Consider the following 25,788-nt stretch of genomic DNA (forward strand, 5'->3'; position numbering starts at 1 on the left):
GTGTGAGAAATGTGGAAATTTTCAGGATATGTAAGTTTTCAGCCCGGGTCTATGCTTTATACAGTAAGAGGAGGAATAAGTGTTGCTTTTGTTATTTCCACTTGTCCCTAACAATAGTTTTTTGAGTACCTGTACTTGTATTTTGGCATCAACTTTGACTTATTGACAGTTTATGTGATTTATGTGAACTCTTACTATAGAAAAAAATGTCTGTGAGAGAGTCTGTTTACCATTTCTTTGTCATACTTTGTGTCTTAGATTCTAGAGGAAATGAAGCTTGTAAGCAGTGGATGCGGACAGACTAGTTGCTGTTAACCTTGTGTCAAAAACATCCTGACAAGGCTCCTAAAAGTGCCCTCAAGGATATGTGTTTGGCTGTGCTTGATGCCACTGAGACAGAGGAGGAAAGAAGAGGTATGTTGTGCTTTAACAACTTTTCAATTTTATGTTAAGTTATGTATTTTAGTTTGCCATGCTTAATTGCATGTGTTATTTGAGACCCTCATCCTTTACAATTCTTCTGTATTTTTAAGGCAGATTGTCAATGCTGCAATACTGCTTCTACCCTCGGTCTTCAAAGAGGACCCACAGCGTTGTTTCATTGACAAGGTAAAGTGTTCAGCCCCACATTTTGTAATCATTGTGTTTTATTTTTAATTACAATTCCAGCTGTGTCTATTGCAAATAAGTAAAAGGGAGAAATTGCAAAACATAGGCTTGGACCCATAAAATTCTTGCTATTTTATACTGTGCACCATTATATTTTTCATATTAAATGTCTCTAAGTGGGAAAATGTTAAAATGTTTCTTTATCTGACAAAGCGGTGTAAGACCTTTTTTAAATCACATTTTACAGGATCCAGTGTACCCAACACCAACAATTGTTCTGAGTAACTGCAAGAACGAAAACCATTGCAGAGCAGCGCCATCACCGTCAAGATGTATGACACAGAGATGCTCCTTGATGATGGCAGTTTGGATGTCTCCCTTGCCCTGGCCATTGCCTTTTCACATTAGCACACCTTCCAAGTTGAGTATCCCAAAAACTTGAGAAAGACTGTTTCCTTTCTGGAAGCATTTGTTTTCAAAATGAAGGGTTCTGTTCCTATTGCTGTACAAAGGTTTTATAATAATTTTTAGTAATGTAGTGTGAATCTGTCCTAAATTTTCTGGTAAATTTTGGTTTAAGCTGGTGGGTTTCAAATTAACCGTTAACAGTTCTCTAAAAAACAATTAGTAGATATTCAAAGAACCTTTCATAAAAGGTTCCTGATGGAACCAGTAAAGGCTCTGCCAGGAACATGGCTAAGAACCTGTATTGGTTTTGTAAAGCACCCAACTGAATTGGTTCTTCAGAGAAACCTTCAATAAAAAGTTGTTTGTGGAACCTTAAAAGGTTCTCCTTAAAAGGTTCCACGAACAACCTAATAAGGTTCTTTAAAAAACTTGCTTGAAGAACCATCAGGTAATAGGTTCCTTGTAGAACCAAAGAAGGTTCCCCTATGGCATCACTGCGAAGAACCACTTTTGGTTCTAACTTGAACCTTTATTTTTAAGGGTGTAAAATACTCTACACAAAATGTCATCACCTTGAACTTGAATAGAAGTGCATTAGATTGTAATCGTTAACCTACCTTTAATAGAGAGAGAGCATAAACGTGAGCTACCACTTGCTCAAATGCAGCTGAGTAAAACAATGCATGTAATTTTCCCCAAACATCCCACACAACAATTCAGTCTCTGACTCTGAGCAAGTCTGCTCAGATCCACCCACTTATTACCCATATTAAAACACAGACCAAGATCCATGGCAGTACATTGCAAGCCTTCCAGACCTGATTAGACGTACTAGTATACTACACGTATTCTTTTACAATATAAAAAACTTATAATACTACATAACGCATAGTCAGATTATATGATATATACACAGTTTCTGTCAGGTATCCATCTTGAGTGTTATACCCTTATCAATGCTATACTGTAGCATGTCTGTTCATAAATCCTTCGGATCACTGGGAAAGGGTATTTTAACAGTGCTTTGCCAAATTTTGTAAAAAATTAAAATTATAAACTTTTCTAGAGACTTTTCTCTCAATTTATCTTTGACTGAAGATAAGGATATCCTTATCTTAAACTGAAGATAAGTATATATGTCAAGTCTGTCAGTAGAGTGCTAAGACAAACAAGCGTTTGCAAGCACACAGTAGCAGCAAATTATGAAACAGCAAGACAACAAGAGGAAAATTATCTAAACCACAGAATCTGCGCGCTCTCCATCTCACTACAGGAAGAGCCACTGCTAAAAATACACAGATGGAAACAAAAGCTTCATAGATGGAGGTGCACTGGTGGTTTAGCCAGCAGCAGTGACGGCGAGGTTCTGCAGGTGCTGTGGTTTGACTTTTACACACCAGCATTTTTTTTTAACACCTTTTGGACTAGTATCCTCAAAGTTGTAATCCTTAGACAAAAACACACTGGCTTTTTATAACTAAACCAAGAGGAGTGAGCATGAAGTTATAGAGACTAAAGGGCAAGTGACAGTTTTGGCAACTGTCATCCTTGCATCATCAATGCATGATCAGGATCCATATGGAGAAATAAAATTCCATTGACTTTGTTTGTTCCTGGGGCTTTTGCTGTGGGATTGCTATGTTATACACACTTATAATAGACTTAACAAACTGCAGAAGTACATGGGGGCTGTAACAGTCCTGACATGTCATTTATGTCTCTCTACACATTATAAGGGATCTACAGTTTTAGGAGCTGTTAGGCAGCATAGTTTTCTCTGGAACAAGCCCAGGCAGAAAAGAGCGTGGGAAGAGCTTAGCCAGTTCAGTAGGCGACATTCAGTAGAGTTCAGTAGAGTCATGGGAGTAAAATATGGGAGGTAAATGAAACTGACCAAGAGGAGGAGGAGAGAAAAGTCTTGCTAGCGTTTTTCCTCTTAACTGGAGGCTTAGATTGTTGATAGTTGATAGTTGGCTGTGCAATTGCTTGAGCAGTGGTTGTAGTGTTGTTTTCTCTCTCTCTCTGTCTCTCCTTTTCTTGATTTTTTAAAATTTTGGTTTCCAAGGGTTGTATGATATACAACACATGCTTTGTGTTTACTTTAATTCATTTAGTACAATACTTAAACCTTGTAAACACTTGTAGTTACAAGCAGCATGTTTTCTTTAATATTTCATTTATCTTTACTTCCCTCCCACATATTTCTGTTAACCTATAGTCTGCACTTAACAGCAGACATCAGTTATTGGAAATATAGCTTCCTAGTAGGAAACTGTTAAAAGAGAGGAGGAAAAGAGGTTGCCCTTTCCAAAACTAGTGTTGATACAGTGCCTTTTTATATCCATGTCTGCTTTTAACCCTGAGGTTCCAAACACTGACATGAAGATTGAAAATCTATCCATCTATCATTGTTTCTATCATTGTAAGATCCATGAACGTGGGTCCTGGAGCCTATTCCACTTCCACACACACAAAAACAGAGACCACAATTAAACTGCATTCAAAAACTTCTTTTCAATTTCAGTCGGGATATTTCCAACTTTGAAGTGGTGCTGCGTGTAAGGCAACCTGTGGAGTTTTTGACCTCCTATTATTGCAGCTGGCAGTTTTTTTTAACAAGTTGGTCCTGGGACCCATTGTGTTTGTCTCGTGCACACGCACAAGGATGTAAGGTATGCACATGCACTTGCACGTGGGTGATGCAATACACATTCCTCTCACACTATTCCATTTCACTTATAGGTGGCAGTAGTACAAATGATAGCAGCAATATGTCAACAAAGGTGGTGAAGGAGAAGACTGCTTGCTAGTAAACATGAATGTAAACAATGGAGGTGTCAAATTTTTAAGACAAATCATATTTGCCAGTGTTTTGTGTTGAACAAAATGCAGTCTTTATGTTTGTTAAATCCATAATGTACACAGTATGTATTTTGGTGAATAACACTGGTCACTTAAACTAACACCACTGTTTTAAAGGTTCTGTGTTGTTCCTAATCACGCACTTATGTTTCAGGAGGGCCATTTTGAGTACTATCAGACACCGAAACACTGCACAGTTGTAATACTACAAGACAATTGGTTGGTGAATGGTAGAATTACGGTATTCATATGTACCAGAACTGAGGGACAAAACAGGATTTTCTCAGGAGCAAACTTTGCTGACTACAACATAAACTTATGGGATTGTTACATTGTCCAGGAGAGTCTAGGTTCTCTGTTAAATAACACTGAGCATATCATTTAAATAGAAATTTAAAATAAGGAATGGGGAATGGGGAAAAACACAATAATCTGTTTGGTCTGGACACAGTTATTTTGAGCCACCATGTCAGTTTTGGAGGAGACTTTTGCTGGATAGAAGCAGAAAGCTTCCGGTTTCTGATAACAGCATGGTGGAAGGAGTGAAAGGACGATGGAAATATTAACGATGTGTTTATCCTCTGCTGGAAGGGGGGGATAGGGAGAAACATTGCTGGGAAATGTGGAAAAGTCTTATTAATGTTATTATAAGCAATAACTGCTCTAGAAATTTTAGATAGAGACAGCTAGTCATGCCCAGCATAATCTTTTCTGTTTGGTAGATATGCACTTTTAATTTGTTTTAATGAACACATTAATTAAGAAAGTGATATGTTGTAAACTGAGATCTAAAGCAGTGTTGCTGCTTTTATGGCAGAAACCACACAGAAACCGTTGGGAAATGGGCCTTACTAACTGAACAAATTTGTGCAATGTTTGATTTCACTACAGCAACAGAAAGGAACAAGTGTCCATTTGCTTCTGTTTACATTAAGTTCAGAGTTAGCTCAGTGTGATGGCCTACAGATCTGCTCAGTCGTGCGAACTTTGTCCATCTGTTTATGGGACAGCAGTTGCAACACAGACTGAAGAGTGATAACAGGTCCAAGGTTGTGACAACAAGAACATCTACAGAACAAATAACTGCTTGATAAACAACATGAAGTTAATGTTATGACATTACATGTTATGATGTCAATCTTAGGAATACAGTATATGAATAGAGTGATTCTTTTACTGTCACTGTAGATAGACATCTATCTGATGGAATATCTTAGTCTGAGTATGAAAAGTATATACTCAGCAAATCCTCATAATTTTGAGGTCAAACTTGGTAACAAGAAAAAAAAAACAAAATGTGGAGGTTGAGTGCAACTACAGAATTAATTTGGTTTGAATAGTGGTTGAATGCAGCCCACAGAGCTGCTGTCCTGGTATGAGTCATCATAAACATACAATTCCAATCAATTCACTGACAAAACAAATGTGACTTCCAACCACTGGTGGAGGTACAGACCAAACTGAATGTGCAAGAGTTTTGTGTAATGCTTTCAACCTTCTTTGGCCCCATCTGAATTAAAACTCAAGTGAATTTAGTTTTCAGGACTGATTTTAACTAAACAAAGTTGGGGCCAATCTCTCAGAGGTACTTTACCCTCTTTCCACAATCTAGCAAGGACTTACTTAAGCTGCTTTATTTGGAAACATGACCTGATGTCAGCTATGTGAGTCTAATATTCTCATGTTCTTGGAGTGAAAAAGAATCGCTAAGCAAAGCAAAAATCATGTTTTTTTGAAGGGGAAGAGGATGTGATCCCAAGTTATGATGGAGAATTGAAACCCAGGCTGTTAAGGCAATACTATAGCTGAGCCACAAGAGATAATTTGAGGATGCTGGCACATTAAATTCTGCTGGGCTCTGAGTGAGAGAAGTTACAGGTAGTGGAAGCAGCATACCTCTAGAAGCCAACAGCTCATGTGCAGAAATCAAAATTTACAAATTGCTCAGGAAGCAAACGCTAAATTTAACAAAAGGGATGATAACTCAAAGAAAAAAATTACAATGCTAGCTTCTTCTGTCTGTGACATAGTGCCATGGTACTAGTGTTACACACTTTATGCAAGCATTGTACACCTTTCATGGAAAATCATACATGTTCAACCCAAGTTACATAGAGCCATGACAGATGTTGGGAGTGGGAATGAAAGACTCGCCATTCTCCCTACTACAAGTCAGTGCAACATCAAAAATGATTTTAAAACCATTGCATAATGTTGCTTTAATGCATGTCCTCAATACAATCTGCAATACATGCAACAACTTGTATAGATGACTGGCTCACCCTGTTTTAGAGCAGTCACACTACAAGTCAGTACCAGTAAAGGCTCATTCATCTCAGAGCACATAGCTCAATATTTGCAAGTAAGGATTTGTTCTGAAGAAACGATTTGACTTCATGTTGATCTATATGTATCTGTGATTTTGTATCACAGAGTAATGTTGATACATCTTAACTGTTAAACATCAGGACAGCACTGTTTTCTTTGCCAAAAGAAAATATGCCACCGATTACAGGAACACTCTTCATCTGATCATCATGTGTATTTTTAACCATCTCTGGGAAAATATCTCTGAAATTAAAGATGCAGTATTAGCAGGCACCAGAAATTTGGAGATACAGCAGCAAATACAGTACTATTCTGATAGACTGATTAGGGACAAAACAGCATGGGAATGTTCCAATATAAATGATAAATTTTAGCCCTTAAGTAGGGAACCAGGGAAGATAAGTTTCAGTGATCTTTGAATTAGGTTTGATGGAGAGTAAGCTAAACTTGGCTAGGGACTGGAGGTTGTCAAATTTGACTTATTTAGCACTAAGTGAAAAGAGTGGGAGTTACCCCATAGCAGGGCATGAAAATATGGCCAAAATTGGCCATATTTCACACTGCATACAGTTTCTGTTTTTAATGTGAAGTAAAAATAATGAACATTTTTACACAGTATTGAATGGATGTTTTACTTTTTGGTTTTGTGGTTAGATGCTCTGTGAGACAGCGGGCAGATTTATTCTAAGCTTTTTCCACAGTGGCTCTAAAAGCACGCAAAATTAAATTGAGTTTGGACATATTGGGTGCAGCAGTATGCATTAACAACATACGGTACAGTAGGCTGCATTTCCAATTCAAAAGGCTGTATAAATTAGCAGCAATAGTATAAAGTTGTGAAAGACTAAAAAAATCACAAAGCCTTTTGACATAAAACAATTTAAACTATTTTAACAAACTGTAAAACTGTGAAATGATGTAAAAGAACATAGAATGACTAACTCTCTTTAGTTTCAGTTCTGTGCTGTGTTGGTGTAAAATGTGGTCACTTACTTATAGGTGAATGGGGTGTCTTCCTTGTTCTAGATATGAGACTCAGTTATGCATGAGGTGAAATATATAACAATACAGTGTTCAGATACTATTGTAAAGAAATCACCTTCACAGCTTTGACGGTGAAAATACAGGCAGAAAGAAAACTGCAAAACTGGTTTATCCAAATATTTGATGTAACTTGCTGGAATCTCAGTGGCACAGACCACTGTGCCACCACTGTATAAAATGCACCTTAATGAACACTTTTCAGTTAAATTTCATTAAGTTTCTTGATTTTGTACAATGTTGTATACACACATTAAAAATAGATCATTATTAGCTACAACAGGTGCCTTTGATAAAATGTAAAAGAAAGTGCATCTTCTCTGTAGTTAGAATTGCCACACTTCTCTGAAATAGTAATCACGCAGCCCTTAATGATGTGTTCCTTGAAGCTTGAGTAGCTCTTATATTTCTAGCAAGGTAAATAGATAGAACAGATGGTTTTATTTGCCTTCAGGGGCAGAGTTAATATAACAAAAGTAAGAAATCACAAAGAAAACAAAAGTTGTGTCCTCAGATAAGAAAACATGAGAAGAATATATTGACTCACCTCAGTGAAAGCAAAACACAGGCACCGGACAGACAGAGGAAGGATGAATGAGTTTACACAGCACAACAGAGCTGCAGAGGAAAGCTCACCTCTGACCCTTGCGTGCAGAGTGGAGACTCAACTATACAGCTCAACCAGTGACTCAATAGCTCAGTCTCACCTCCATGGGATGAAAGCATAAACAACACAGACAAAGAGGAGGAGGAGTGTGTTTGGATTGCACCTCTTATCTCTCTGATCGTCTTCCTTTGCATATCAACACAGTGTTAAACCATCAACAACACCGCAAACCCTAACCAATCCTACCGTAAACTTATCAAACTTTGAACTCAGCATAGAATAACTTACCTTAACCTTATTGACAATATTGTGCCTAGACCATAACCTAAATATTTTGGTCTAAACACAAAGTTTAGACTTAAATTTTAACAGTTGATCAAACAGTTTGTCACTGCAGTTTCATTTACATAGAGAACATAATCACGTTTATATAAATATAAATAATTTGTACTTTTCATATGCTATCTCAACAGCCACAAAAATATGTTGAGTATGTTCTGAGATTTTGAGCTACAAAGATTTCAACACCCAATGAGTTATGCAAAAATTGAGCCATAGTTAGTATGTATGAAAGTAGTATGAAAAACTAAATAAAGAATTAAAAATCATTATTTTTCTCATTAATTTGTTGAGAAATGTTGACAATCTCTAAATAACTAAAGGAACTAAAAGACTAGAATAGAGTATTAAATCTACCAGGGAAAATCTTTGATTCCCATCATTTAAAATTTTAAGCTGACCTAAGCAATTAAGCCAAAAACCAATATAAAAACAAAGAAGCCACACTTGGTGAGACGCCACACTTGGTGAGACGCCACACTTGGTGAGACGCCACACTTGGGCATTCCCATTCTCAAAGAGACAGGCAATCTTTAAACTATGAGTCAGTTGCCATCAACCACAGTCTCTAAGTAAATGTCTCTTTTATAAAACAAGATGCACTGTGGAAAACGTGAACTACAACATCACAACCACAATTTGGCAGTTAGAGCACACATCACACCTTGCTAGCAATTGCCCACTCATAATAAAACGTTTTCAACCACAAGTTGTTTTTTTCTTGTTGTTTTTTCCCCCTAAAGACCAGGGGAACTTCTTTGTGGTTTGCCTTTGTTGCAGGGGTGATTATGCCAGTAATTTCTAGAAAAAATATCAATGTGTTTAATGAGGATTCAGGAGTGCAGTTTGTGGTTATTTGCCAAATTATGTCTTTTGACTGCATAGATAGTTGATGAGTGGTACTATATGTGCTTTTGAAAGTTGATACTGATGCTTCCATCCCAAGTTTAGTTGTTTAAATTCAACCATTTCTGCCAGTCTGACAATTTTTTTCAACCAATCAACAACCTGCTAAATTGACTTGAAATGATAGTTTGGTTTATCAATGTCCCAGAGCGCAAGCTGACATGCAGATACCACATGCTTTTCATGGTGGAAATACTAGTTTTAGTGTCCAATGATAGTAACCATACTTGTTCAAACCTTGCTGAAATGTTGTGCTTTTAAGGAGCTGATGAACAAAATGTTACTGAAAAATCATGGGGGTTAACAGGTTGATCAGGTATAAACAGTCCTGCTCCCAAACCTGAGTAATAGTAATTAAATGAATGTTTAAGAGGAGGTAGCTGTGTTATTGTCAAATTGTTCAAATCATATGAATTTGAAAAGTTACTATAAAGTTATGTTATTCTATCATTTAAGTGTCTGGAATCCTGATAAATACTGTGTCAAGTTGAGATAGGGGTGCAGAAGAAGAGGGAAAACAACCTGCTAAAGCAGCTCTGGTGCTTGTTGATGAGGGGGACCAGTGTTATACAGAATATTCAAATTATCCCAGCCCTTTGTTAATATTGCTCAAAACAGAGAACTCACCAGCCTGGTGTTACTATAGTCCGTTCATAAAGGCAGCAGCCTCCTCAGGTCACTTGAAAATCCTGTAAAAACATCTTTTTTTTAAAAGCTTAATTCTAAGCTAAGACTCCCTGCTTTGACTTCCTCTTCTGTGGAGACTTCAGCACATGTTGCAATTTCCTTTTCAGGGATCTTTTGAAAGCCAGCCGATGTCCCAATCTGTTGTGTAATAACTGGGAGGAGAGCAGCTTGGATCCTGCTGTTCTCATGACTCACACTATATACAGATCTCTCACACAGCACTTACAGCACTTGTTTTTAATGTATATGGCTGTACTGTTGTTAACATTGTTCTCTGTGTCCTACCCTGTTATGTCAGATTAATCCATTCCCGCATTAGTTTATTCCAGATTGCAGTGTGTACCTAGCTCTCATACTTCTGGATTTTGTTAATGTGTCACTGGAGCCTCCATTCAAAACAGTGTCTTGTTGAGACCTCTTGTGGCTGCTTAGAGAAGCTACTTGAGATGAAAATACCTGCAAATGAACTGAGAAACCAATCCTCAACCAGTAATCCCAGCATCACATAACTGAAATATTATTTACACCTACAAGTTAGACTTGTGAAATCAATACCAATGTAAATTGTCACTCTTTTAACCATAAAACCTTTTTTGTAATAAGTTTATTTTTTGTAATAATCTTTAATAATCTTTACTGTGCTTCATTAACTGCGTCTGATTTTTTACTAATAGCTTTACTGTAATATTGTGTATGCTGTGGAGTAAGATAGAAAAGTTCAATATCATTAATGTATATGACATGTTTTGGTTTCTGTAAAGGTTGTTATGGTGGCTCACAGGTTGGGTGAGGGCCTGTCTGTGTTGAATTTACATGTTCTCTCCATGTCTGTGTGGGATTTCTCTGTTTCCTCTCATAGTCCAAAGACAGGTAAAATAGAAACTCCAAATTACACGTTGGTGTGAATGTGAGTGTGAATGTTGGATGGATGTGTCTAGAGTGACCCTATTGCATTGTACTGATGCGTCTCACCCATCAGTGTTTCAGTGGTTTTCAGTGGAACAGTAACAGTCTTGTTCATCGTTCCAATGCTTTGTTAATGATCATAAGGTTGAAATATGGTACTTTAAAATGCAAGAACTACACAAAATTCTGAGTTTAGAATAATCATTCAAACAGCTAAACTATTTAAATTTTAAATAAGTTTAATTAAAAAAAAATTAATAGAGCAATAATGTATTACTTATTTTATAGGATTCTAACATTAGAAAATATATACTGAGTCAAACATACACATTAAAAAACTTTCTTTTAGTATAGTCATGCAAATGTGCAGACATGCTGATTTGTAAATGGACTGAACATGTTTCTACTTTACAAGATACTTCAGTGAGAACATTTATTACATTCATACAGTTTGCGTTATACTTGGGCATTTTTTATGTTTTGCCACCCCAAACTATAACCTCTGATAAATATATAGTAAAATAATACTTTTCTGGAAGTGTCAATGAAAAGTGAACACTATAAATATAAATGTCATGGCTGAGCTGTTGCATTAAAAAAACTTCTGCAATTGCTGCAACAGCATTAATAAACCAAATGCTTGTGAATGCCACATGAGCACATACTTGATCACTCAAAAGTGCTTTTAAATAATCCTTCATTCTCAGTTGAGGGTGAAGAAATTAAGGACAGTGGGTAACAGCATGACACTGTAATTGAAAGCAGCTACTGATTTAAAAACACTGAAACCATTTAAAAGGAGAGCTGATCACGAACACAATGTGGTGGTGCCACTGCATAATGTCACATGCTTGCAATGGATTAAAGACCAATTTGATGTAACAGCAAGCTAGAAGATGCTGTTTTGTCGAGCCAGAATGTAATCCATTTACTTTTACCTCTTAGGTGAGTTTTTCTATGTTTATATATTGTACATCATATCTAGTGTAGCACTTTGATGACTTAACAATCATCAAAGAACATCCAAAACAAAAAGTGAATGAACAAGTAATGTTTACTGCACTCTTCTTAATGGTTGCTATGATTTCTGCAAATCAGATGTCACTCCTCATTCTTTCATCTAAGTTTCAAAGTTTTGACTCCCTGAACTGCCACTTTTTACCTACTGGCAGCAAAGTAAAATATCCCTTAGGATTGCCACAGGAACGGTCGCTCCAACCATCCACCTTTATTAGGAACATCCTGGATCTTCAAACTGGTGAGAATAGATAGATGAGGAAGTATAAACTTTGGTTATTTCACACTTGTACTTAAAAGGAAAGGTAGAAATACTGACCTTATCTGTGACGTGTAGACAAGGGCAGAGGGTTGGGTTGTGGAAATAATTTCCACCTCTTGGGAGCCAGCTGAGGCCTTTGCTGTGATGTTTGTGCTGTCTGCAAGTGTTTGCTTGTAGTGTTGTTGATTTAGAAAAGTCAAGTGTATTCTACTGTAGGAATCACAGTAATGTTGTGGACATGGGGTTCCTCTGTGGCACTGTCAGGCACTTGTCTCTGTTCTCACCTCTGATCCTTGCATCAATTGTCTCTGACACAGATCCTGTGATACCACCAAGGGTGAAGGTCAGAGTACAGGTGTAAGAGCTGTTGCTTTGCGGTTCTATCCTGTGAATTATCAGTGTGGTTGTATCCTTGTAGCTATATATTCCTGTCCCATCCACTATGTGTTCACAACACTAGATGAAGAAAGCAAGCATAAAATCTGTCTTTTTTCAGTCACATTGTTAAAGGAGTAGCCTAGTGAGCAGAGCTGAGGGGTCTAGAGCCCACTGTATCCCATTTGTTTCAATGGAATAATCAAATTTTGTATGGGAAGTAGCCAAAATTATTTCAGGCTGACTGTTTGACCACTTTTCCCTACCTTTTCCAACATCTCTCATGATACATTGTTGATGCATATAATTAAATATCAATTTTGTTCCTTGGTAACTGACAGAAGAACTAGGTAGTGATACCTACCGTGCTGTACAGACAAAGAAAAGAGCACATACTATTTTACAACATCTGGAGTAAACTCAAGGTTAATGAGATTTTTATGTCAGTGCTCAACAAGACTTTTCCATAACTTGATGGATTAATTGATGCTGTAGCTGTCCAGTTTATTGATATAGTCTTTAAGAGGGCAGGACCCTCCATTCCTAACTGCCTGATCAAATTTCCTTGGCCTTCTACAGAAACCAGTAACTGGTGGAAGATTAAGGACAAAATTGGCTTTCTCTTTTCTACAGTGAATGAGCAATGAGCAGTTGAATTAGGAGCTTCTCCGGTTGAGGACAACAAACCCTGTGTCAAACTTTCGACTCAAGGTATATTTAAAACAGCCAAAAATCTAAAGATCTAAAATCTGACTCTATCTTTATCTGTATCAAGACTCATTGACCCCAATTAAGAAAAAAAAATTTTTTTTATGATCAATTGCCTTTTATTGACACTTGACACAAACACTTAAGTCGATTACTAAGAGCAGCTTTACCTTGTCATTGTAGAGTAAGGCAGCTGCTTTTTACAAAGTCAGCAAAAAGACTTATGTTTTGGTGTCAGGATTATCTGATTAACATGGCTTTGCTTGGTTAGTGGCCCTCTTCATTTGTTATTATTAGTTTAGCCCACTGCATGGCCAATAAGGAAAACAGTAGGTCAAGCTCCCTCCCCTGGACCATGACACAGTATACATTTTTAATTCAAACAGGCCTAGGAAAAAATATAGCCTCTTTCAAATCCAATTGATTTTTTTTTATCTCTGCTATTTTACTTTAGTAACATCACATATTCCCCATTGTCATCCTGCGTTGCTTTAAGAAACCACAGGGTCTCCTCTTTCACCAGGATTCGACTGGTCTGGTTGCTCATTTCCTGACCCGTCTTTGAGTCATACCAGGTGATGTTGTATGGAACAGCTGTGAAGCTGAAGACATCTGAGACACCAAGATGCTATTCAGCATTGCCATGTGGTTGAGAACAGAGAAAATCCTCTCAAACTGGAGCTTTTAATTGGTACAGTTCTCTGCAACAAGCACATATCAGTGGAGAATACAGTAGATATTTCAACAGCAAGAAATACTTGTGTGGTAGGCAAGGGCTAAAAAACCTTAATGTGATTTTGTTTTTATATATTTTTACTTTCATGGATTAGGAAAAAATTTGTGAGAAATTGAAATCTGCACCAAATCATTCCCTCTTGTTGGATGTTCTTTTCAGGCATTCAAATAGCAGCTCAGGGATTTAGAGCTGCCCAGAGGACATTGTGCCTAACTTCCAGTATTTTTCCATGGTCACTGAGCTGCTGCAGAGTTAAATGCCTTTCTCAAAGACATCATTGCTAAAGTAGAGTTACTCTTATCCAGCGACAAAAACTAGTCCGTTCTTACAAAACATATAAATAAATAAAACACAACAACATATGTATTCTTTTAGCTGCAAAACCTTTTGGAGCCTTATTACAGTATTCTGTAGACTTACACCTTTTTGGCTAGTCAGGTTTTAATGGGACTAGCAGCTTGGTAGTGTTAGATTTTTTCCCCCAAGAAAAGTCAGAAATCAGTGTGAGACCTCTGGGGAGCTCATGTGGCAACTCGGTTACACAAGTTCCTGCAGTAACAACAATGGCCACAAGATGGAAATAAAAATGCTTCTGTACAAACTTGAGGCAGAGGTTGGACTAGATCTGTTTTACATTGTCTCTGAGTTGTACTAATATGTTTGTAAGGAAAGTGTAACTCAGATCACCTTGTAGAAATCCTGTGTAGATCCCATATAACCCAAGGAAAAACAGAAGATTTCTCAGTGCTGAAGGCCCATGGCTGCAACATGTATATTCAATTTCTATTCAATTTTATTTATATAGCGCCATATCACAACAGAAGTTATCTCAAGGCACTTTTCATATATAGCAGCTCTAGACTATACTCTTCAAAATAGGTATTTACAGAGAGAGACCCAACAAATCCCATATATGTAACAGTAAGAAATTAACTTATGCAAGCCATGGTGGAATTTTCTTATTCTCTTTTGTGACAATTGACTGGTAAATGGTGGGCTTGTGGTATTCAAATTTTCCAAAACAGAGGGCTCCTTTACTTCTAGACCCTCAAGAAAACACACAAACACTTGCAGGTTACTGCTAAGGATTAGACAGTATATTGTACAATATGGAGATTATATCAATACAGTTTCTAGGAAGGATCACTAAGAGAAATGATAATACCTCTGATTATACAGACTGGACACAAATCCTTTGTTTCAGTTTAATTTCAGTTTATATTAAGTTAAGAGGTAGCTGGGTATGTTGGCCCACAGATCTGCAGCATGATCACAGGTCCAAGGCTGTAACAGCATGAACATCTAAAATACAAATAATTGTTGGATAAACAATATAAAATTAATATATTTATTATCAATTCCATGAATGGTGCGAGTCTTATAGTTATTTAGCACTAGGATGGGGAAAGAATGGAAGTTACCCTTCCTACAGAGTAGGAAGGAGGAGTGAAGAGAAAACATTTTTATTCTGTAATGAATGAATGTTTAACTTTTTGTTTTTTGTAGTGAAGTGCTCCATTAATATTTGATGTAACTTGCTGGAGGAGGAGGTTGAAAAGCACAGACCAACACTAAACAATTATATAAAATGCACCTTACTGAATCACTCTTTTCATTTAAATTTGAAGTTTGATTACAATGATTTCTCCTTTTTGTTTTTTTAATTATTGTTTCAAAGCAACTGATAAGTTAGGTACATTCTATTGAATACACACTTTAAAAATAGATCATCACTGGTTACAACAGGTGCCTCTGATAAAATGTAAAAGAAAGTGGATCTCCTCTGTAGCTACACTTCTCTGAAATAATCATGCAACCCTTAATGATGTGTTCCTTGAAGCTTGAGTGGCTCTTATATTTGACTCACCCCAGAGAGAGCAACACACAGACACAGAACAGACAAAGGAAGGCTGAATACGTTTACATGCCGCAACAGAGCTGCAGAGGACATACAGATGACATACAGTGCACCACAAGCTTTTCATCGTGGAAATGCTAGTTTTAGTATCCCATGACAGTAACTATACTCATTCAGACCCTGCTGAAACTTTGTGCTTTTAAAGAACTGATGTACAAAATATTACAAAATAATCAAATAAATTAATGAGGGGGTTGGCAGGTATGAACAGTCCTGCTCCCAAACCTGAGTAACAGGATGTTTAAGTTGTTCAAAATAGAGAATTCGCCGGCGTGGTGTTGCTGTTGTCCATTCATGAAGGCAGCAGCCTCGGATCACATGAAAATCCTGCAATAAGTTAGATTTGTGAAATGCACTAATGCATGTTATCACTGTTTTAACCATGAAACTTTTTTTCTGTAAATGATTCTTGCTTTAAGTTTGAATATATGTTAATAAAATGTATGTTTGATAATAATCTTTATTGTGCTTTATTAACTAATTTTATTTACTAATCGCTTTGCTGTAATACTGTGTACGCTGTGGAATAATATAGAAAAGTTTCTGTGAAGGTTGGTATGGTGGCTCACAGGTTGGGTGTAGGCCTCTCTGTGGAGTTTATATGTTGTCTCTGTGTCTGTGTGAGATTCCTCTGTTTCCTCTCACAGTCCAAAGACCGGTAAAATAGAAACTCCAGGTTAAATGCTAGTATGAATGATGGTTGAAATATTGTACTTTGTACTCCAACACATAATGTCTTTTATTGAAGAGCCAAGTAAAATGATGCAGTGTTTGAGTTAGAGCATCAACACTGTCAAATACTTTTAACAGAGCAGTAATGTAACACTATTTTATAGGATTATAACATTAGAAATCCCACAAGGACATTGGTCTCCCGGAATGCTGGTTTACTGGTGGTCCCCAGAGTTTCAGGAGTAGAATGGGAGGCAGAGCCTTCAGCTAGGAGGTAGACATCCTCTGTACCTTTAAGAGTAGGCTTAAAACCTTTTTGATAAAGCTTATAGTTAGGGTTGGCCCAGGCTTGAACCATCCCTTAATTATGCTGCAATAGGCCTAGACTGCCGGGACATTTCCCATGATGCACTGAGCTTCTCTCTCTCTCTCTCTCTCTCTCTCTCTCTCTCTCTCTCTCTCTCTCTCTCCATCAGCATGGATTCATATCCCATATTACATGTTAATAACTCAATATCTTCTAGTATGGACTAGACCTGCTCTATATGAAAAGTGCCTTGAGAAGAATTTTCTTGTGATTCGGCGCAACAGATAAAATTGAACTGAATTGAATTGACACATACATTCAATTAAACATACACATCAAACCACTTTCTTTTAATAAAGTCAGATTTGCCATGGAAATGTGCACACATTCTGTTTTGCAAATGGACTGAACATGCTTCTACTTTACAAGATGCTTCCCTGAGAACATTTATTACATTCTTAAAAATACATACATGTATGCCGTTTGCAGTGGTGTTGAACTAGATTGCACTACAGTAAGGGGGATTTTTTATGTTTTGGCACTGCAAACTATAACCTAAGTGATAAGTACATGGTAAAATAATACCTCTGTGACAGAGTTAATGAAGTAAACATTATTATATTTATACAAAGTAGAATTAATTAAATTGGCATTAAATTTTACAGGTGTGCCTGGTAAAGTTGGCACTGATTGTATGTTTTTATGTATGTACATGCGTATGCACGTGTTGCCTCGATATGAGCCTTCACTGAATTTGACTTGGTTATTTCAGCAGGATATTTCTGTCACACCAAAATGAAATAAATGCATCAAAGAAAACTGCTTAAATTAGATAAATGCATGTAACTTCCATGTGCGCACATAATATATCACTCAAAAGTGACAGAAAAATCCTTGTGTAGTTCTCATTTGAGGATGAAGAAATGGAGGACAGTGGGTAACAGCATGACACTGTAGTTGAATACAGCTACTAATTTAAAAGCATTGAAACCATGTAAAAGGAAAGTTGATCAAGAACACAATGTGGTGGTGCCACTGCACAACATCACATGCTTGCAGTACATTAAAGACTGATTTGATGTTACAGCAAACACACATTAAGGAAAGCTAGAAGGTGCTGTTCTGTCGAGCCAGAATGTAATCCATTTTCTTTTTCCTTTTAGGTTTGAAGAGAATGTAGAGGAAGATGGAAACCACTGTCAGGAAGCAAGATATGGCCACTGCAGCTACCACCAGCCATGTAAATTTGGAGTCTGCAAAGAGAGGCAAAGGTAAATGAATGTTTTGATATTCAGTAGGGGCTATGGAAAATAATGCCACTGTATTAGATCTTGGATTGGCTATTATTTAAGATAACATGCTTTAAGTTATTTACTGAGATCTTAGAATATAGTGACATTTCTAAAATGGGTAAAAACCACTAGTAGTTCCAGATGGGTTTCAACATTTATTTTAGCCTAACTTATTTGGAAGCAAAATCTCAAGATTATTACCCAAACTGCTCATTTTAAACATCCATCTCAGTTTATCATGGATAGTTTCTTGCCCAGTCACATGATGATCAGTATGGTCATGTTGGTGTGTGCAGTATTGTCATGTTACCAATCTTACCCTCTAGTTGAAACTGTGCCACAACTTCCTGTCTTCCTCCTTGGTTCTGAGTGATACACTTCAGCTCTGTCTTCACATTTTCTTCTGTCATCTCTACAACAACTAGCCTCAGTTCAATCTGGCAGCCTCCAGACACCTTCGATACCCTAGGAACGCACAAAAAGCAACTTACTTGTGTCCAATTTACCATAAGTCCCCTATTAGTAGTCCTACTCACATCTGGAAAATCTTTGCACATCTGTCAAAAAAAATAAACAATTACCTCCTCCCTCCCTGTAGAGCCCACCCATTGAGGTATGATGACTCCACTGATTGGCCATTGACCAGCCACATGACCACAGTAGAATCTGCCATTTTACATTCAGTGAGCACCTTGCAAAACAAATCCAGTCCCGAACCTAAACAAAGTCAAAGAGGTAAATTGACACTGGAACTTTAAACAGTCTGTTTCTTCATTAAAGCAACAAAATGTTACTTGTGCTGTGCAACAGCCGCCGCTGCAGCCAGGAGTGGTAATTATCTCTGTTGGACTTGGAGTCCAAGTCATTAAGCAGTTTCAATTTACAGAAAATAAAGCGTATTGACTGCGTAGTCCCACTCACAGAACTGAAACATGGCTGAACAGTGTATATTCCTCATGATCCCTGGTTTCTGTAACTGGAAACACTGTTGCTGTTACAAACACTGCAAACTATGTTTAGAATTTCTTGATATTTTCAAGGTTTCCTTGCTGGATAATGGAAATGATTGCTGGTTTTTAATGTCTTCCAAGTCTTTTTAACTGATCTACAGTTTGGTAATATTCCTACTTGGAGGGCCTGATTCAGACAAATTAAATCGCTGACAATCACTCATTTACACGTCTCACAGGAGATCGTATGCTCTCACTAAAGTTATATGGTGTAAGAACAGACATTTTGGATATGGACTGGGAATGACACCCTGTCCCTGTTAAGTCAGTATACAATCAAAATGACTGTGACTTGTTTTAAGGTAAACTAGTTACATAATGTTTCTGTAGTGCATTTTGCACATGAGCAAATCTGATATATTAGGACTCAAAAATCCATTTTATCACTCACCATGTGGACTTTCAAAAATGGTTCCATTCAGTGGCAAAACAATCACAGGTGGTGGAATTATTGGAGCTAAGACATAAAGACAAAAAACATTTAATCAGTAGATACAAACATTAGGAATAAAAACAAAAGCATATAAGCAATATGGTAGCAACAGCATTACATTTTTGTGCCCACAGGGAAAAGTAAAGAATGAACATATACACACACCAAAAAACAAACAAACCACAAAAAAAAAGAAACAATAAATAATTCAGAAAAGCTCACTGTGAGCAGTGCTGTCGCTACTGCTGTTGTCTAGCTCTGGGTCAGATGTCATAGAGAGATCAGGGACAGTGGTAGTGATTGCTGGATCTGTACCTAGTGGACACAAATTAATACATAAGGACACAGATGTGAACAATTACACCCAGTTGGCCAGTAGAGGGCAGTGCATGCTAATAAGTTATGGTGTTGTGAGGAAGTAAAATGGCATTTCCTATTAATACATATGATTAGAACTCATGACCCCATAATTACAGCAATTTTGGTGACATATCACTCATTTTATTTTATTTCTAAACATTTGCTGTCATTCTGACTCAATTTGTGGATATTAAAACTCGATCTGAATGATCTTTTTATCAAATCAAATAAAAATCTGCAATTACCTTTTGCATTCTTATCATTAAATGGAGCAAAAACAAAAGTGTTGTTTACGCTAATCTGCAAAACAAGTAAGGCACAGCCTACTCTGTAGCAGTGTGCTTCATCAAGCACTGCATGCACAATATACACTTGGTTGTATTTTTAAACCTGGAATTAATAATAAATATTAGAAAAATAATGCCAATCTTCATTTATAGGAGTATTTATAATTAGGTTTCTAAATGAAATCTGCAAGAGAAATATTTTAAATAACATACTGATTTACCCAACTCTCCTCAGCAGTGCTATTCATAAAAGAAATTATGTCTGTTATGACATCACACATCACCTACCTTGCACATGGAGCCAGAGGATTCTGCTGACTTTGTACTCCTGGTGATTGATGAGCACTGTGAGCTGGCAGATGTAGACACCTGCATGGGATCGCCTCACAGCAGGGATCATTAGTTTGCCACTGTCCTGGCCAAAGGGGGCAATGCTGTCTGTGGAGCTGGATTCCTGTCAGAAAGCCACATACTGCATCACTCATGGGTAAAGTAAAGCTCTCAAGCTAAAATGGTTTGGTGTCGGATCTAGCTGAATAATGGTCAGCGTGCACATTAATGGGCCATTAACCAATGTATGATTTTTGTAGACCTCTACTGGCAGGTAGCAGAAATAACAACAGAATTCATCTCCTTCCTTACATGTACTGTGACTCCTCTTCCCTTGAGCTATATAGTGTCCACTGACATGCACCACAATATCTTACTGTTTAAATTTTTAGCTCAAACAGTTATAACAAATTATTTTCACCTAAAGCCTCTTGCTGAGATAATAAGTTATAACACAGATTCTCTTTTATAGCTGTTAAAAATATTGACCACAGTGGAAACCTCTGGAAAAAAATCTTTGATTGTGCGATACATGAATGCATTAATTTGACTGGACAAGATCTACACCTTAATAAGCACCTTTTTTTTTGGGTAACATTGATTAATTGTAATTCAACAATAGTGTCTTTTTATTATTAAAGTCTTATTGTTATAAAACAAGTACAAGAATGTGCCTTCAGTGCCTTTTTTTTCAAATTTCAATTTTTTTCAAATCTTGAAAATAAATGATGGTTGAACTAAACTGATTTGCACTGGCAATTGACTGAAGTTTAGGACTCACAAAGTTTAAGTTTAGAAGTTTAGAAATCACAAATTTTAAAATGTGAAACAGACTAAAGGGCAGAAAAATAGTTTTAAAAGATTGCAAACTGACCCAACTAGTCATTGAACTATTGTTGCTGATCAACATCCAGTATAAAAAGTATTTTTCTTCTCTCACCTTGTGCCACTCTATCAGTCTGTCTGTCTTGTTGAAGTTATCTAGAGATGGACATTTGAAATTCAGCGTCTCTCCCACTACAAGTGGGATGTTATAGGACAGTTTCTCCATGTCCAAAGATGTAGACTTGTACACATACAGAGTGATGCTTCCAGTTACACAGTGGGTTCCATTTCTAGAGAGAAAAGTAAGGAAATTTTAAATTGCAGGTAGCAAGAAAGTATAGCAAGTAAAGATATAATTTTTCACCAACAAAGTTTGAATCTGCATAACGGCATGCAATATGCCTCACTGAAATCTCTCTGAGCAAAAATATAAAATCTCGCTAGTTTCAGAGATGCTGTTTTGTTGCCCACTCTGAACCTAAACTCTCTAAAGAGGAAGGTAAGACAAAGGGCAACCTTTTGAAAGTCTGAACATCAAAGTTCATTTCCTTCCTGGGAAAACCCACCAGCTTATTGATTGGTTGCAAGACTATAAACCATTTGCAAAAGATGTTCAATAGAGCATAAAGAAAATGGTGTGAGAAGTGCTTTAAGTCTTGATGGCTACCTGTAAGTGCAGATATAGTCCCCTGAGTCTGAAGCCTGAGCTGGAAGGAACCACAGTTGTTTGTTTCGCTGCTGGACACGCCCATCACCCTCATAGGCCACATGCTCTGTCCCATTGTCTTTGGTGATGAGGTACCTTGCTGTTGGTGGGGCAAGGTTGCGAACTTTGAGCTCTCTCTCGAACAATGAGAAGGAGAGGATTACAGCTTCGCCCTCCACTCTGAATATCTGCACCTCTGGAGTCACCAGGTAACAGTTGTCTGCAGGGAAATTATTATGGTTATGGCAACATATTGTTGTTGTTTGCCCTTTCACCTACAGAAATTGTTTAAATGAATACCAAGAAATTAAAGATTGTCCAGAGCTGAATTTTTATGGCCATGATTTTACAGTTTCATAGCAGTTATATCTATTGTTTCCATGATAACCTCGCTTCCCTATAGCTTGCCTCACTTCAGCACAGGCGACTCAAGCAAGTTTTTAATTATGTATAATTAACAATATGTGCAGCTACATAAAATACAGCATGCTCACCTTTCGTAGGCAGAGGAGGTAATGGAGGTCTTCCATAAACGTATTCAGTGATGACTACTGCAAATATCAGTGCCAACCGGACCATAATTGCAGTCTGTAGGGACATACAAATCTGAAATAAAAGATCCACCAACAATACTTGAGTTTAATACTAGGAAGTAGAGATGAAGGCATGAGAGAAGGGCAAACCAGAGGAATCACAGTAAGGATAACAAAATGATGCTGAGCTTTATTGACGTTTAGCTTTAATTTAAACTCATTTATAGGTTGTAGATGAAACCTGTGACATCACGGGAGTCATCATCTGGCACTCCCATTCATCCCGCCCCCACACTCGGCAGCTAGATTTAACCACAGGGATTTACCAACAGTGACACATAAGATGAGTCATATTGAATGGCTAAAGGGCATTTATATCAGAGGTCAGCAAAATGTAATAACTAACAATAATAATAAACATTTTTTAAAAATATTAATTTATGTTTCTAATTAATTCTTTCTAATCAAAAATTGAGATCTGTTTTTCTACTGTACACATCTTTAATGGTTCAAGAAAACATGAATAAATTAGTAGATGATAATAGTTAGTATTAAACATGTGTCTTTTAATTTTTGAAAGCAGGTGTCCCCTGTGATTTTTGATGATTGATGATTTTTATTTACACACAGAAGAGGGCACTTAATGCCATAGAATATTTATTTGTTCATATATTCATTAGATATGTGCATTATCAAATCTAATGTAATTAACCATGTTCCATATGCAATTGACTTAATTTAACATACTTTATATTGTATTAAGTCATACAAAGTTATCTCTTCTCCATGTTATTCTGTTCTGTTCAGTTTTAGTTAGGCCTCTGTCAGACAGGAAGATAAACTCCTGGGTTCATTCAGAGAATTTTTGCTGCATAGTTAAATAATTTCCATGGAAACTAGCTGATTTTCACTTCTGCTTCTGTTCCCTTGCCTGTGATTACAGGATCAGCTGACAGCAGGCGGCACTAGCTCTAGCTCTAACAGACACACACAAACACACACACACACACCCTGTCACTGACATAATGCATTCCCTAGCCCCTTACCCTAACCTTAACTATCACAACTGAGCCCTAAAAGACTTATAACTCAAACAGCTATTTTAATTGTCAGACATCACAGGTATAGTGAGCTCCCAGCCTTCAGACCCCACAAATATAGTAAAACAAGCCCATGTTGGTCTTTCTACAGGTGTGAGGACACTCACTGACATAATGCCTCCCCTAGCCTCCCATCCTAATATTAACCATCACAAATAAATATATAAATTTAAACCTGATTCTAACCTCAACCTTAAAACGAAGTCTTGACCATCAAACAGCCTCATTGTAAGGACCAAACTTTCTCCACACAACTATAGAAGGACAAGAGCACACACACACACACACACACACACAAATCCTTTCCCCGAAAAAATTGTTTCAGTATGTCATCAAGGGGCAATTCCATTCATAAAATCTGTGGGAGTGCCACTGGTGTATACGCATGAATGACAATGCATTAAGCATGACATTATCTGGGATAATATATTGCAGATGGATAGTATCGATTAAAGCAAAACATATCCTGTTTGAAATCATCTTTAAAGACCAAATGCCTGACAATCTGTAATTTCTTATTGTTTGCCAATTATATAATTCACGTATTATACTGTAAGACGGAGGGTGACTCAGTTTCTGTCTAATAGGAGACAGATAATGAACCAGTTTCAGTGGTCCTCATTGCAGTACTTTGGCTGCTTTTGAATTGACTGTAAATGTGACATTGTGTTTTTATGATAAAAATAGATATATGTACACAAACAATACATGAATATATACATGTATATATTTAGAAATTATGGATTGATTATGTGGTTTTGTCAACTGATTATTGGCTGAATAAATTTAGAAATTAGACTAAATTATTTTTCAAATTCACTATCTATAAGCCAGAAAAAAATAAGAAGTGTAAAAAATATTCACAAGTCGCAATATTATGATGTAAAACATAATGCAGTAAAAGTATAAATATAAATACAAATGTCAGTCTATGTATATACACTGTTGCTCATAAAGGTGGAATAATATATTTTGTACCTCTTCTCATGAAATGATTGTGACAATGTGATTTATTCTTGATAAATCGATATTCTTGATATTCTTGATTCTTTTTAAAGCAAATTTGGTAACTGGGACTCAGTATGTAATCATTGCACCTGGTCAAAGATAATTACTGATGTGTATAAATAGGAATAAAAAGAGTAATGTGTTTGAAAAAGGTATTCCAACCCTATGGGCAACAGTGTACATTATGCAAAATTATATTATTATATTTAGATATTGTAAATAAACATATATGATATACTGTATAATACGTAAAAGCAGTGGTCATTATCATAACATACACACATACATATGCAGATATGTATATAGATTTATGCATATGGAATATACAAATACACATGTATATAAACATACATAGATAAAACGAATAAAATCTATGCATGTACACTTGTATATTATTACACCTACAGCAATACAGTGTACTCACGGTGTATAGGAGAGCGTGGCCGTGTGACAGCGAGGACAGGCAGATGTGGTGAGAGTGTGGACTTAAGCAGCATGTAGTCAGGGGGAACCTGCACTCTCTTTTCAAGGTTCCCACCCCTCTGAGATGGAAATTTCTGAGGTTTCCCAATGTAACGCAGTGTACTGTACAGCTCATATGTGCTGACTCTTCAACACACTCACATACACACACATACATTGTAGGGGAAAATGTACAGTTTTTGCCACTCAAGGATATTTCCTGCATTTTGTTCATTTTGAAAAAAGCCATTGGTTTAGTTTTACAAGTGTTTACAACTGTTGTTGCTGTTCTGACATCATCAGCCTCTTGCGTCAGTGGTGGACATCTCTATGTTTGTTTTAGCACAAAAACACACACTTAGACGCACATACCACACATGAGAGAAAGAGTGGTTGCTCACCCAATTTATAAAAAACATAGTCTCACTACTAGCATTATCTAGCCATGCAGATGCCCAGTTTTTGAGATATTAGTCTCTGGCATTTCACCCCAATACAGTGGAAGTGTAAAGAAATTTATTTACTTTGTGGTGGTGGTCTTGGGTATCCTTTTGAACTTTGGTCAGAGCAAGGTTAGCTATTTACCCCTGCTTCAAGTCCTTGTGCTAATTGTTAAGATTAACTAATCACCTCCTGGCTCCAGTTTCATGCTTGACACACATGAAAGAAGAGATATTTGGGGTGGCTGTGGCTCAGGAGGTAGAGTGGGTCGCCCACTAATCAGAGGGTTAGCGGTTTGATCCCTGGCTTCTCC

General features: G+C 37.0%; 1 protein-coding gene across 2 annotated transcripts; it reads right to left on the reverse strand.

Annotated features, from left to right (window-relative positions):
• Nucleotides 1–17,010: 17,010 nt before the first annotated feature.
• Nucleotides 17,011–25,185, reverse strand: LOC108897084 (interleukin-1 receptor type 2). Of its 2 annotated transcripts, none has more exons than XM_018696499.2 (10): nucleotides 24,997–25,185; nucleotides 22,426–22,519; nucleotides 21,893–22,151; nucleotides 21,341–21,515; nucleotides 20,359–20,524; nucleotides 19,646–19,738; nucleotides 19,382–19,447; nucleotides 18,562–18,697; nucleotides 18,300–18,445; nucleotides 17,011–17,941 (listed from the first exon to the last, which is right to left on the reverse strand). In XM_018696499.2, the coding sequence occupies exons 1-10, from the start codon at nucleotides 25,168–25,170 to the stop codon at nucleotides 17,796–17,798; spliced, it is 1,455 nt and encodes a 484-aa protein (XP_018552015.2). In that variant the 5' UTR covers nucleotides 25,171–25,185; the 3' UTR covers nucleotides 17,011–17,795. The 2 variants fall into 2 exon arrangements, with proteins under 2 accessions (XP_018552015.2, XP_018552014.2); XM_018696498.2 differs by having other exon boundaries at nucleotides 22,426–22,537.
• Nucleotides 25,186–25,788: the final 603 nt, after the last annotated feature.

The sequence above is a fragment of the Lates calcarifer genome, linkage group LG1 (genome assembly GCF_001640805.2).
Source record: "Lates calcarifer isolate ASB-BC8 linkage group LG1, TLL_Latcal_v3, whole genome shotgun sequence".
Lineage (NCBI taxonomy): Eukaryota > Metazoa > Chordata > Actinopteri > Centropomidae > Lates > Lates calcarifer.